The sequence below is a fragment of the Oreochromis niloticus genome, linkage group LG7 (assembly GCF_001858045.2).
Source record: "Oreochromis niloticus isolate F11D_XX linkage group LG7, O_niloticus_UMD_NMBU, whole genome shotgun sequence".
Classification (NCBI taxonomy): domain Eukaryota; kingdom Metazoa; phylum Chordata; class Actinopteri; order Cichliformes; family Cichlidae; genus Oreochromis; species Oreochromis niloticus.
In genome coordinates, this window is record NC_031972.2 from 41,635,730 (window position 1) to 41,649,518 (window position 13,789).

At 38.2% G+C, this 13,789-nt stretch overlaps 1 protein-coding gene across 1 annotated transcript in view; it reads left to right on the forward strand.

Moving 5' to 3' along the window:
* Window positions 1-13,789, forward strand: part of si:dkey-106n21.1 (solute carrier family 23 member 2) — a 51,828-nt gene that overhangs the window by 26,210 nt on the left and 11,829 nt on the right. The window contains exons 8-10 of the mRNA XM_005454180.4: window positions 3,792-4,045; window positions 9,799-9,963; window positions 11,292-11,400. Of these exons, the coding sequence (XP_005454237.1) occupies window positions 3,792-4,045; window positions 9,799-9,963; window positions 11,292-11,400 (528 nt within the window). The remainder of the gene's footprint in view (window positions 1-3,791; window positions 4,046-9,798; window positions 9,964-11,291; window positions 11,401-13,789) is intronic.

The window sequence follows — 13,789 nt, forward strand, 5'->3', positions numbered from 1 at the left end:
TATTTTTCATTCAATAAACATGTTGGGAAAGTCAGCTGTAAGACTTTAGCTGTTTGCACGTATCATCTGCTGTTTACAGATGGTACAAAAGTATCCATATTATTGAATTCAGGTATTCCAATCACTTCCGTGGCCATAGGCATATAAAATCAAGCACTAAAGCATACAAATTGCGTCTACTCCTTCTTTTCTTCTGAACTGTGACAGGTTGCCACCTGTGCAACAAGTCCAGGCTTGAAATTTCCTCGTTATTAACCATCCCACAGTCAACTACTACTGGTATCATAACAAAGTGGAAGCGGTTGGGAATTACTCCTATCTGGCAACTCAGCCACAAAGGAGTAAATCACAGATTGAGCTCAGCAGATGCTGAGGTGCATAGTGCATATACGACACCAACCTTCTGCCTTCACTACAGACCTCCAAAGTTCATGTGGCCTTCAGAATAGTGCCACAGAAGAGCAGTTTATAGAGAATGTCATGGAATTGGTCTCAATGGCCAAACAGCTGCATCCAAGCCTTACATCACCAATCACAAGGTCCATTAATTTGTACACTGGTCCATGAGTCCTGACCTCAACCTGACACCTTTGGAATAAATAAATAGCTGCAAACGGTGGGCCAACATCATATTAAACCCTTTGCATTAAGCATGGGATGTCACTCAAGTTGATGTGTGTGTGAAGGCAGATGAGCAGATTAGCAAATACTTGCCGATACTTGCCAAACAAATGAACAAAATTGTTTGAAATGATGGCAGGAAAAATACTTGCCTTTTAACAAAGAAAATGTCTGTACAATGTTTTTGACAGGTATTGTTTATTGCGAATAAATGACTGTCAGTTACAGGTATGTTCATTAACAATAATAACAAGATAACATATAAAAAACTGTTGGTTTCACTCTGATATCCTATTGTGAACCCAAAGAACTTTGATAGCACATGATAGTTTTTAATGTTAGAAGTTGGAGACTGAAAGCAGTATTGACTGCAATAGTGCAGACATTGACAAAGATAATGGATGTTAAATAAGTTTAATTAGGATGTTTGGGTTTTATTGGGTTTAGCTGGTGATAATCTGAAGATTTTGGTACAGTAGAAATAGTTATATACCTTTTACACCTTTAATCAATGGAAAATTGCTCAGGAGATTGCTAAAGAAAGAGATTTTCCCAAATATCAAGGAAAACAAAGTTTTATGTTGCAATTTCTCAAAGTTGCTGGGGAAATCATCTTTTCAATAGCTGAAAAAATCTACTGGAGCGCCAGATTTAAGAATAAATGCATCCTCTAGTGCAGCGATGGGGAACTCCAGGCCTCAAAAGCCTAAGTCCTGCAGATTTTAGATATCACCCTGGACCAACATATCTGAATGAAGTGATTAGTTCATTGCCAGGCCTCTGGAGAACTTCAAGACATGTTGAGGAGGTAATTTGGTCATTTAAATCAGCTGTGTTGGATCAAGGACACATCTAAAACCTGCAGGACACCGGACATTGAGGCCTGGAGTTCCCCACTCCTGCTCTAGTGCCTGTTGTGTTACAGTTGTGACAATGTGTATGTGATGACAAGGATTTTAAATTTGATTCTGGATTTAACAGGGAACCCATGAAAGAAGCCAGCGTGGGTGAAACATGCTCTCTTTCTAGTCCCTGTCACTACTCTTGCTGCAGCATTGTGGATTAACTGAAAACTTCTCAGAGAGCTTTTAGGACATCCTGATAATAACAAATGACAGTAGTCCAGTCTTGAAGTAATAAATGTATTTACTACTTTTTCATTATCTGAGACAAAATGTTTCTAAATATTATAGATATCGCACAAATTGAAGAAACCACATATCTTGGTCAAAAACAACTCCGGGATTCCTTACAGTGTTACTGGAGGTAATGCCATCCAGAGTAAGCATTTGGTTGGACACCATATTTCTAAGATTTTTAGGGTCGAGTGCAATAAGTTTGATCAGAATTTAGAAGGAAAGTGAAATTAGAAGTCACCCAGGTCTTTATGTCTTTAAGACACTCCTGGAGTTGAACTCCTGGAGTCATTTGGTTTCGTGGATAGATAAAGTTGGGTATCATCTGCATACCCAACGTTTTATGTATTTTAAAAAAGTATGCTATGCCTAATGGAATAATACTGCCTAATGGAAATATGTACATTGTAAACAGGTCCAAGCACTGAACCATTGAAACTCAATAATTAACCTCTGTGTGTGAAGAGGACTCGCCATTTACATGGACAAATTAAAGTCTGTTAGATAGACATGATTCAAACCACTGCATTGCAGTACCTGTAATACCTACAGCATGGTTTAATCACTGTAATAAAACATTATGGTGAACAGTATCAAATGCTGCACTGAGGTCTAGCAGGACAAGCACACAGATGAGTCCACTGTTAGAGGCCATAAGAAGATCATTTGTAACCTTCAGTAATGCTGTTTCTCTATTGTTTTATGACTGAAACTCTTCATTTCTCTTTACAACTACTTTTTCAATAATTTTTGATATTGGGGTAGGACTTTGAGTAGACTTGTGGGAATGGGCTCTAAAAGACATGCTGATGGTTCAGAGGAAGTAATTACTGAAGTTAAGTCAAAAAGATCAATTAGGGAAAGAGTCAATATATAAATATAATCTAGTAAATAAGTATAAATTGATTTGTTTTGAAATAAATTTATATTTATAATTGAAAGTCGCTGTATCTATTGTTACATCTGTGAGATAGTTGTTAATTATTTATTTGTGAAAAAAGTTAATGAAGTTTTTACTAGTTAAGATCAAAGGACTGCTTGGCTGAACAGAGCCGGGGGGGTTTTCAGCGACTTTTTTCAGATGAGATGCTAACTTAGTCTGATACTATGTTAACCATAGTATCATATTATACATCTTGCTGAAGGCTGACGACAACCTTCCTACTTTAGATGGAAGCAAACAGGGGTGAACCTAAAGGGGGGCATGGTGTGTATTTCAAGGTTTTCATAACATTTTTCTGATTGAAAGTAAAATAATATGAAATACTGTCTCAATTAAATTGCATTAATAATTAAAAATATAAATATTAAAGCATTTTTCACAAGCCAATAAAAATATACATGGGCATGTAAAACTCCACTGACCTGAGGGATTTTAGGTTGGACCATGAATTATTGTTAATATTAACGTCTACAGCATCATAATGTCTTGTTTTCAACAGCACAAAAACTTTGCAATGAAGCACAGGGCAAACTTCAGAATGCTGATATGCTCGTTTCTCTTCATTCACTCCTTCACTTGCACATTTTAATGCATAGTAACGCATGTAAAAAAAAAAAAACTCATAAAGCCTTCCAAAATGACAGAGTAAAGATAAAAAAAATCATACCTTAGTTTAGAGTACATATATATCTTATTTTATTTGGGTTTGACTCTACTTAAAAGTGTTTATAAATTTTTGCATTTAAGAAAACGTTCTCTTTAAAAAATTAAATTTAAATTAAATTTAATATGGCATGTGAATACAAGTAAGCTCCAACTGACCAGGTTTCATCTTTGCCAACATGATTTCTAGAGTATCTAGAGTGTTAAAATAAGTTAAATAATTAAAAAGCACAAAAATGGTTTCATCAAACTAAACTAATGGGCACTCAAACTACAATTTTTTACTCCGGCAAATAAATAAATCTTCATGTTTATTAAAACTGACAATGACTGATTTATCTATTAGGTACTGTAGCCACTGACATGATTTCAGTCTTCCTGTCCCTATAGCTTAGGGAAGCTTAAGTATGCCTCCTCTGTATCCACAGGCCAATGGGGTGTGCCCACAGTGAGTTTGTCATCAGTGCTGGGTATGATGGCCGGGGTCTTGGCATCTACCATGGAATCTATTGGTGACTACTATGCTTGTGCTCGCTTGTCTGGTGCCCCTCCACCACCCATACACGCTGTCAACCGAGGCATCGCCGTAGAGGGTATTGGCTGCATACTTGCTGCTCTGTGGGGAACTGGAAATGGCACCACTTCCTACAGCCAAAACATTGCTGCACTGGGTATTACCAAGGTATATACAATTGTTGTCTCCTATCTGGTTGTAGATCTCTTTAAGAAGGCAATTTGTAAGATTTTTAATTCAGCTGATTCAAAGCATAACAAACATTTGGGTGATTTTTAAACCTTTGGTCCAAAAGAATAGTAAAGAAAAGACAGGAAAGCAAGGAGGAAGACATTAGCCTTACAGCATATGGTTTGCCTGTTAAGTGGTTTATCAATCACACACACGGTAATTCATGTGTGACAAGACAACTCTTTGTCATTCCCAGGGAAACATGGAACATTCCAATCAGTAGATGATCCTATATTTCATGCATATTTCCTGAATTTAGAATGGTCTTCTAACTCTGCCATGTCCCGTCTCATAATACCATCCGAGACACATACATGAATGTGCATGTTCCATGGTTAAATAAAGAGTAAATCTCAAGTGGTCCAATGGAAATAGGTGAGACTCTGCACGATTGAGTCCGCAGCGGAACATGCTTAATGGAAAGCCAAAACCTTTTGACCTGTTAAGTAATGGGGTTCGGATGTCTTGTGATGATCAGCACTTCATTTATTCTGCTCATTTGTCCGAAGCAGAGCTACCTGTGTCACCCTCCAGAGCAGAGCAGCTGACATCTGCAGAAATTGTGTTGCACTGTCAGTACAACATTCACCTTCCACAGAGGGAAACAAGGGTGGTTGATCGTCCAGTTGCTGATGATGTCAGGGAGTTATAGGCATATTCTACCCATGCTATCTGGGAGCTCCAGGTGGAGGGATTCATGGACACTGTGCATCAGAGGGAGGCCTCCAGCTCCTGGTTTGTTCTCTCCACCTGGCCATTATGTCTGCAGGTAAAACCCAGAAGAAGGACTAACCTGGGGTCCCAGGGCAGAACAAAACTCTTTCCACACCCAGGAGGTAATTTGAGGACCACGATCCAACAAGATGTCCGAAAGAATTCCCATACAGCCGAAACACATGATGGGTCATTACTTGGGCATCCAGTGGGGATACAGTTTGGGTAAGCTGATATAGTAGGCTGCTAGTAAGGATGACTGTGTTATCTGGTGAGCGGGGGAAGGCCAGGGGTATGTGAGACCAAGGCCTCCCAGGTGTACGAAAAGGTCGGAGGAGCCTTATTTTTAGCACAAACCTGGCAAGAAGACACATATTCCCGGACATCTTTCTTGAAAGAGGACCAGCAGAACAGACACTGAATGAAGGTTATCGTCCAGTCAGTGCTGGAATAGCAAGTGAACCAGACCATATGCCACCAATGAATGCATTGCCTCCTGTTCCAGCTTGGACAGTCTGCATAGTCTGCACAGTCTGCTGGTGGGTAGTGGGGCTCCAGGGAGAAGGTCTGTTGCCCAGGCATATGGCCTGTGAGGAGGGGGAGAGAGAGTGAGCAAGATCTTTATGGAAGATATTAGCTAGGTCATGATAGGCGGATGGCACGGAGGACAGATCCAGTGGTTCAAACCCGTGATCTGGTGAAGGACTGGCCCCCAGGGGCAAAGCTGATAGTAGGCGGTCCTGATGATAGGAGAGGCTCAATCCTGCAATGGTATTCTGGACCTGATCAATGTGCAGATTGTATTTACTCAACCAAAGATGTCCAGAAACAAGGGATGTGCCAGGTGCAACATATATAACTGAATGAGTTCGTTAGGGTTACTGGAAATGATGAAGTTAACCGGGAGGGAGCGATGTATGAAGTCTGGAAGACTACTGCTGAGAGCCGTTAAGAGCCGAATCCTGGAGAAGCTTAGGTAACTGTTCCAAAGGTAAGCAAAGTTCAGTGGCTAATGATTTATCTAAAAAGTTTTGTTTGGCACCAGAGTCAATTGAAGCCTGCAGAAAGTGCAAGAAAGTCTGCAATCTTCCCAAAACCAATATACAGGGTAGGAAAGAACAATACTCAAATTTGTCCACCAATATCCCTACCTTTACTGCCAGGTGCCATCTATTATACCATGAGGACAGACAACAACTAAATAGCCTTTTTGCCACAGTACAAGCACTCCCCGGCCCCAGTGTGCCTGAGATGTTCGGTAGGAGAAAGATAGGCACAGCCCAGCTGCATGGACTGTTCTCCACACTCCGTTTCCCCTTCCCCGGGTTCCTCCAAGGAAACGGCGCAGGGCACCCTGATAGAGAGAGAAATTAATGCATTGAGAGAGGTAGGCAATTCTTTTGCACCTAGCTAAGACTTCATTTCTTCCAACAATTCATGAAAATATGCTCCCTTCAAAACATGCACTTCCCACTCAATATTCTTCCGGTAAAATTCAAAAGTCCACTGAAAAATCATCCATGCTCGGCTTACTGAGATGGATTAGCAGTACCTTGAAGCGAAGCATATCACTGGTTTAATTCATCTTGTTTTGTTGATATGTGGAGCAGCAGAGCTTTGTGTTTTGCCAGCTGAATTTCCTGCTGGACAAGCCCGCGACGAGAACAGAGTTGAGTCCACTGAGTCCATCTATGGCTTGAGCATTCTGTCACACAGGCAGGACTCAAACGCAGACTCAGAATGCAGTTTGGTGATTTTATCGACAGTGATGTGAAAAAACCTATTTATAGTGTATTTCAAAAAAGGGAAGACATCCAGAGTCCCTACATACAGAATCCAAGCTGATGGGCCAATAGATTTAGACTTGGTAGTGAAACAGACTTCTTTCTCCAACTCACATGCATAACTCCAAAGAGAGAATGATGACATTTACACAGGTGAACAGATTTACGGAACAGGGATGAGTATCTACCACTAACAGTTTAACGCTCAAGCATCAACTGAAAACAAAAAACTGATATTCTGTCTCCACAAAAATGTCCAAACTATCCTGGACGAGCCCCCATTTATGCTACAACCCAGCTCAAAAGCCACAACATAAATGTGGAGACTAATACCAGAATTTTACAGAGAAGAGGTTTTATTTAAAATTACATAAGAAGATGGCTAAAATAGCTGGTACCACTAAGACAAAGACAAGTGAGCCTTTATGAAAGCCCACTTCAAGTATGCTTTTATCCACACCTGACTAGGTGTGATCAATTAGCAACAGCTGAACACTCTTGCACATACACTGCAAAGAGATTAAAGGCTGCAGAGGGCCGTAACAATGTCCTCAGTATTTGAAGGGAGCCAACTGATCACCAGATGAGTAGCAGGTGAGTTGATTACCATAGGTATGCCAGGCCGGAGTGCAGAAACCAAGAGGATCCCGCCTCTGAAAGTTAAGGTGTGGTTACCACACGTGCACGCTCACGTACATACACGCACAGAAACATACAAGAGGAGAGAGAGAGCCAAGGTGGAGAGAAAGAAAAACTGGCAGGACTACCAGGAGGACAGAAGGACTATGACACATAGAGTGTGCATCCAGATATATTACAATGAACAAATCTTTCACATTACCTACATACACTTAATTCATTGTCAGGTAAGAGTTAAACATATTAATATGCATGTCTTCACACCAGTTTGGGTAGGGTTTCCTAAAATGGCTGTAAGACTACATAAATTATGAAATTCTGGACTGCAATTAACCACATATGTCAATCAGCTTTTGTGGTAATTTGGCATGCGTTTGAGTAAATGAAGACCTTTAAAGGCATACAGGAGCAAATTTCTCCCTAGAATTTCCTCAGAAGACTCCTCTGTACTATCTGTAGTTTTGTTACTTTAAAAAAAGTTGCTACATTAAGTTGTTTTTTCTGAGCTAACCCCTCTAACTCTGGTGAAACACACAGTATCTATTGTGTACTTGCCTAATTTGTCACAAAGAATTTGAACATTGGGACATAAATAATAAGTGACTGCAATAAAGATTTTTTTAATATTTATTTTATTTTATTTTTTTATTATGCAATAAAACATTTTTAGGATACAGATGTTACTGTCATTAAAGTATCTATAAGTAACATCCATTCCTCACCTAACAATAACTATGGTGTCCTGTGCCCTGTCTTATCTGGGCATATGATGCTCCTACCCCATACAAAAGGAAAGGAGAGGAAACTAAATGAGCTTCTAAAATATTCACTGAAACTGCCTGAAAAAATAATAATAACACATACTATTAATGGCCATGTGACTGAAATATCTGTAAATATTTTTCCATACAGATGGGAGGTTGGAGCAGTTAACAGCCTTGGGAAATCCATACTGTATACAGAAATAGTTCAGTAGAACTGTGATTATACAAGTAAGATTTTTTAAAAGTTATGCATTTGTATTTTAGTGGATAATTATCTTTTTAACTGTTTGGATGGACTCAGTGGAAGCAGAGACAGTGAGCAGGGTAAGCAGGGTGAAATATGATTTTATTTGACCTTTAGATTATGGTCTTGTGATACAATTAATGGGAGAGGAAGGCTATAAACATGAATGATTTAGTTATATTGCATTGTTGTTGTTTGTGAGTCTTACTGTTTGTGCTGCAGACTAAACTACATTTTTAACTGACGACCATATACAGTTTGACTGGTGGAGCAGTCACTGTTATTTTTTTTATTTTACAGAGTCAAAGCAGGCCCTCTGTTGATTCATGGCCTAAGTTAAAGCTCAGATTTTGTAAATTGCTGTTGTAAGTGCCGATATACACTCACCAGCCTCTTCGCTATGCTCAGCTGCTCATTAAGGTAAATATTTAAATACACAATTACTTGACAGCAAGTCAATGCATTTAGTCATGTAGACATGTTAATGACAACCTGCAGACGTTCTAATCAAGGATCGGAATTGGGGAAAAGGGGTGATTCATGTCATTTCTTTCATGGTTGTTGGTGCAAGACTGCCTGGTTTCAGTATTTGAGAAATTGATGATTTACTTGACCTTGTTGATGTCAGGTGTCAGGGAGTATGGCCAGGCTGCCTGAAGTTAATAGGAGGGCAAAGGTAACTCATTAATCATTACAGCCCAGTAAGAATAGTATTTCTGAATACACAGCACTTTAAATCACATGGGTTAGTCAAAGTCAAAGTCAAATGTATTTATATAGCACATTTAAAAGACTGTTGAGCAAAGTGGTATACATTTAAAATAATCAAAAGAGATGACAAAATTTAAGAAAAGAAGCATAAAATGAGAAGATTTGAGTAAGAAATAAGAGAAATAGAAGTAATACAAACTCATTCTGATTTAAAAGCCAGTGAATAAAAGTGGTTTACACAACTTCTAGTGGGTTACACCACATGGGGTGCCCATCTTAAGTGGGATGTTTCCAGCAGGGTAACATACCATGTCCCAAAGCACAAAAATATTTTAAAACTGTTCCTTGAACAACTTGACAATGAGATCAATGTACTCTACAGGCACCAGATTTAAAAGGACACCTTTGGGAGATTTGCACCATTAATTGAAAGGGACCAAAACCGAGGTTACTTTTGACAGCCACTGACAACATTCAAGATGGATTTGTATGTATTATGTATTTTGTTTGTGCATTGGTTAATGCTGACCTAAATCCACTTGTATTTGTGTCTTCCTTGAAAACACAGGTTACTGTATTTTCAATACAAAATACAGGATTAGTATGTATACACCTGTTAAAAACATTTACACACTGTCTTATCACGGGACAATTTCAGATATAGTTATTATTTAATGTTATGGCATCGAGACACTTTATCACTCTTCTTGTGTTGTCTTGTCACATATCCAGTGAGTCCCAGAGATTCTTCCAACATCCTTGCAACAATAATGATGGTTTAAGTTTTCTTGTGTACACCTTACAGTGAGTCCCTGTGTTCTGTTTTTATGTTAGGTTGGCAGCAGGCTGGTCCTCCAGACTACTGGAATTCTGATGATCATCCTGGGAATCTTTGGAAAGTTTGGAGCAATTTTTATCACTATCCCAGATCCAGTCATTGGAGGCATGTTCCTCATTATGTTTGGAATGATTGCAGCAGTGGGGATATCCAACCTCCAGGTGAACACAATCAATTTCACAGCATATCAAATTGTATTTGTCTTTTATTTGGTGCACCTTTTTTTATTCAGAGTAACTGGAGCATGGCTTAATAAGATGCCCTAATCCTTAACACCTTCAAATAAAATGACACTGCTAAACAAAGCACCATCCTGATTAAAGCTTTCTTGGACTCATTGGTTCCACAGTGAGCAGTGTTGTTAAATCTATCTAGAATACAGCCAAAAACAGAAAATAAGGATCATGTGTGTATTAAAAACTTTATTTGCATTTTGTGGTCATTAACTTGTCTACCATTTGGCACTTTAAATTGTAATAACCTTTAAGAAATCTACTGCACAAAAATGTCTGATCATTGTAAAATTGCTTCGATATTATATAGTCAGATATTGAGCTTGGCAGTTGCTAGTGCACTGTAAGTGTAATCTGTAATGCATGAAATTCAATGTAAGTACAGTAATATGTGATTTCAAGGTTAGGTTAAGTGAGTTAGGGTCAACAATCCCCTTTCCTGTATCAAGCTAGTTCAGTGTGATTACAGCAAACATATTGGGCAAACACGCAGACAAGAAGATAGTAATTTAATGATATTCCAAAAAAGGTTTTTGGGTGTTTGTTTTTTAACGACAGACATTTTTCTTAATACCTAAATGACAACTGAAAGCTAAACACTGTAAATTTTTAGCTGTTATAAAGGTCTCCTACTTTGAGACTAATTAATTGTTGAAAAACATAAGTGGGACGGTGTTTAAGGAAGTACTTGCTAGAAAATACAGAAAATGCAAATACCTTAACTGAACTGTTGCACAACAATGTAATGACTGTATTTTTAGTTCCACCCCTCTATGGTATTTTTTGGCTAAAGAACTTGCTCTATCAGTTTTTTTAAAGATGAAAAATGATGGTGTTTTCCCAGCCTATATTTTGTAGCTATTTTGTTTTGTACTGTTGTAACAGTATTGTGTATCATGTTTCATTATTATAGGCAGGTAATATAGTCTTATACATACTTTCACACACACACAGATATATATATCTCTACATTGACCTCACTGTGGCCTGTGTTAACCTGTCATGACCAAATAAATGTGAATCCCTTACCAAAATAGAATCTGGGTCTCTTTTTTTCCTGATTATTTCTAATCTCATTTCCAAAGTTCCACAGCAGAAATGTCAGCTAGCTGAAACAGATCAACAAAATAATGGCTTGCATCTGAGAGTCAATAAACCAGTTTTAGCAAATTTGTATCACATTATTTCTGTCTCTCTTTCTTTCTTTCTCACCCTATTTCACACACGCCCCCCTCTGTCTTCTTTTCTCTCTCCAGTATGTGGATCTTAACTCTTCACGTAACCTTGTCATCCTGGGCTTCTCAACCTTCAGCGGTCTGGTTCTACCCACCTGGTTTCAGTCCAATCCTGGCATCATTGACACTGGTGATTTTCACACTCACATACACTCCCTCATGCATGCACACACCTTTAGGCCTTTAAAATTAGTATTTCCACAAAAGTATAGAAATACAGTTAAAATAATGCACATATTGATGTGAAACAGTCTGTCAGGAAAGTTTTTTTTAATTTAAAAAATGTCAAGTGGTGCCATCCAATCTGTGAAAGCACTCAAAGTCTTTTTTAGTTGAATTTACTGAACAAATTAATATTATTTATTTATTTATTTTATTTTACTTTAGTTTTACTTGATTCACTTGTGTTCTTTCAATACGACACTCTGTTTTGGCAGGCTAACTTCAGGACTTTTTAATGATTCAGTTCAACTTTTTGGAATAAAACATAGTTTCTTAGGAGTTACTTCCACCCAAAGTTGGGCTATTTGACATAACTTTTTTAAGTAAATCCAAAAACATTTTTTAGTGCACAATATTTTGTTGAAAGAGCATAAATTACTCCAGTAAACTAAAAGAAATTATTATTTTTTTTGTTGAATCCAATAGTGAGGTTTCATTTTTTGAGCTCATCCTTGAGCGTGTGTGCCTGTTTGTGTTTTATTGTTTTTGTGTGTGAAGTTTAGACTACTTTAATTTTTGGATTACTGGGTTGATTTATTATTTTAATATTGAGTTTGAATGTGATATTGTTGAATCTTTGATATCTAATTCCAATATAACATGATGTTCTTACAATAAGTTTCTGTTTTGGCTCATGATTTCCTTGTTTTCCCAGTATCCTGAGCTTTTATGATATTTTTCTGGTTCCTGTCTAGTTTTCATGCCTCATTCTGTGATTTATTGTTGTGGTTGTTTCCTGAATTGTTTCTTCTTCTGTCTCACTCCTCTGCTGTACATCACTGGAGTAACACTGCTCCTTTGTCTCTGTTTTCATGTTAATGTGACTCATCTTTTCTCTCTGTTTTGTATTTTGTGTTATTTTCTTTTTTTTTTTCTCTTGTGTGTGTTAGTTCTGTGTGTGTTTAGTTTTACCTGTGTCTTGTTCCTATCCAGTCTGCATGTAATCAACTCTTTTTGTATATTGTTAAAGCATTAGTTGTGTTGCTCCTGTGCAGCTCTGTGTTGTCCGTTTTTTGTGCTTATTGCTTGTCTTAGTGGACTTTGTTCTTTTGGACTTTTGTTTATAGCCAATATTAAAGACTCACCATTTGTTGCTGAAGTCAGCTTTCTATGTCCTACATTTGGATTCTGTGTCTATACTCTGTACACCTTGCAGTCTACCTGACTGACTGAGTCATTAACCGAGAAACTTCTGTCATTTATATATGTATATATGTTATTCTTAGGACATGAAAAAAAATCAGTATTTCAATCCTGTACATAGTGAAGTCCTCCATAATAGTACAAAGTATGGTTAGGGCCTATAAAGCTATAAGCTGGAGAACTAACCTGCTCGGAAGCAGGTTCTAGCTCAGTAGCATATAAAATCGCCGCTCACTGACCAATCAATTTTCCAGAAAATAGTTTCAGATAGTGTATAGATAGCAAGAATGTTTAAAGCTGTTTTAAGAGCAACTGATATCATTGTCTGCAGCAACTGTGTCACTGCTGTATCCTGTTGTTAATGTCTTTATATTTTAAATAGTTTTCCTTTCGTTTGTGAAATCAGACACAAACGAAAGGAAAACTAAAAAAAAATCTGACCATTTTTCTAATGGTCATCTGGTTGGTCATATGCCACGTCTTTCATGTGAATGTGTGCATAGCTAGATTAGGAAACCTTGGGCTGACTGAGCTGATAACCACCTTCGTGTGACTGCTTAACACAATTGGCAGGGTAAGTGAAGCCAGGTATTGAATATCATGTGTGTGCTGAACTTGTTTCATAGTACATGGCCCAGCTCTGGCACCAAGCTGCCCAGGTATCACTTGACGATTGCAGAGAAAAAATACCAATGTTCAAGCACAAAAGATATCTGATACAAGGGCGTAGATTTGGCATGGACGGAAGGGACATGTCCCCACCAATATCCAGCAATTATTGAATTGTCCCCACCAATAATTTGATCACTTCGAGTAAAGAAAAAAAAAAACCCGATAGAAAGAAAAAACGATCTGTCAACGTCTCAGCGGTGCAGAAAGAGTTAAATTGCGTTCTCTACTTGAGTCCTACGTCATGTGACAAATATGGCCAATGTGATTGGCTGTGCCTTTCAGGGAGCTGTGTTTAGTTTTAGCAGCGGGAATCCTGCGCTGCGAGGACCTGCAAGGAGGAGAGGAGGATGGCAGCAAAAGGAAGAACCTGGATATAAAAAAGTATAACTAACTGGTAGCACTATTAGTTATCTCAGTCTCCCAGAGTAGCATTTCTAATTTTGATTGAAACTTTCGGAGAAAACGGCAGCCTCGAGCAAGCC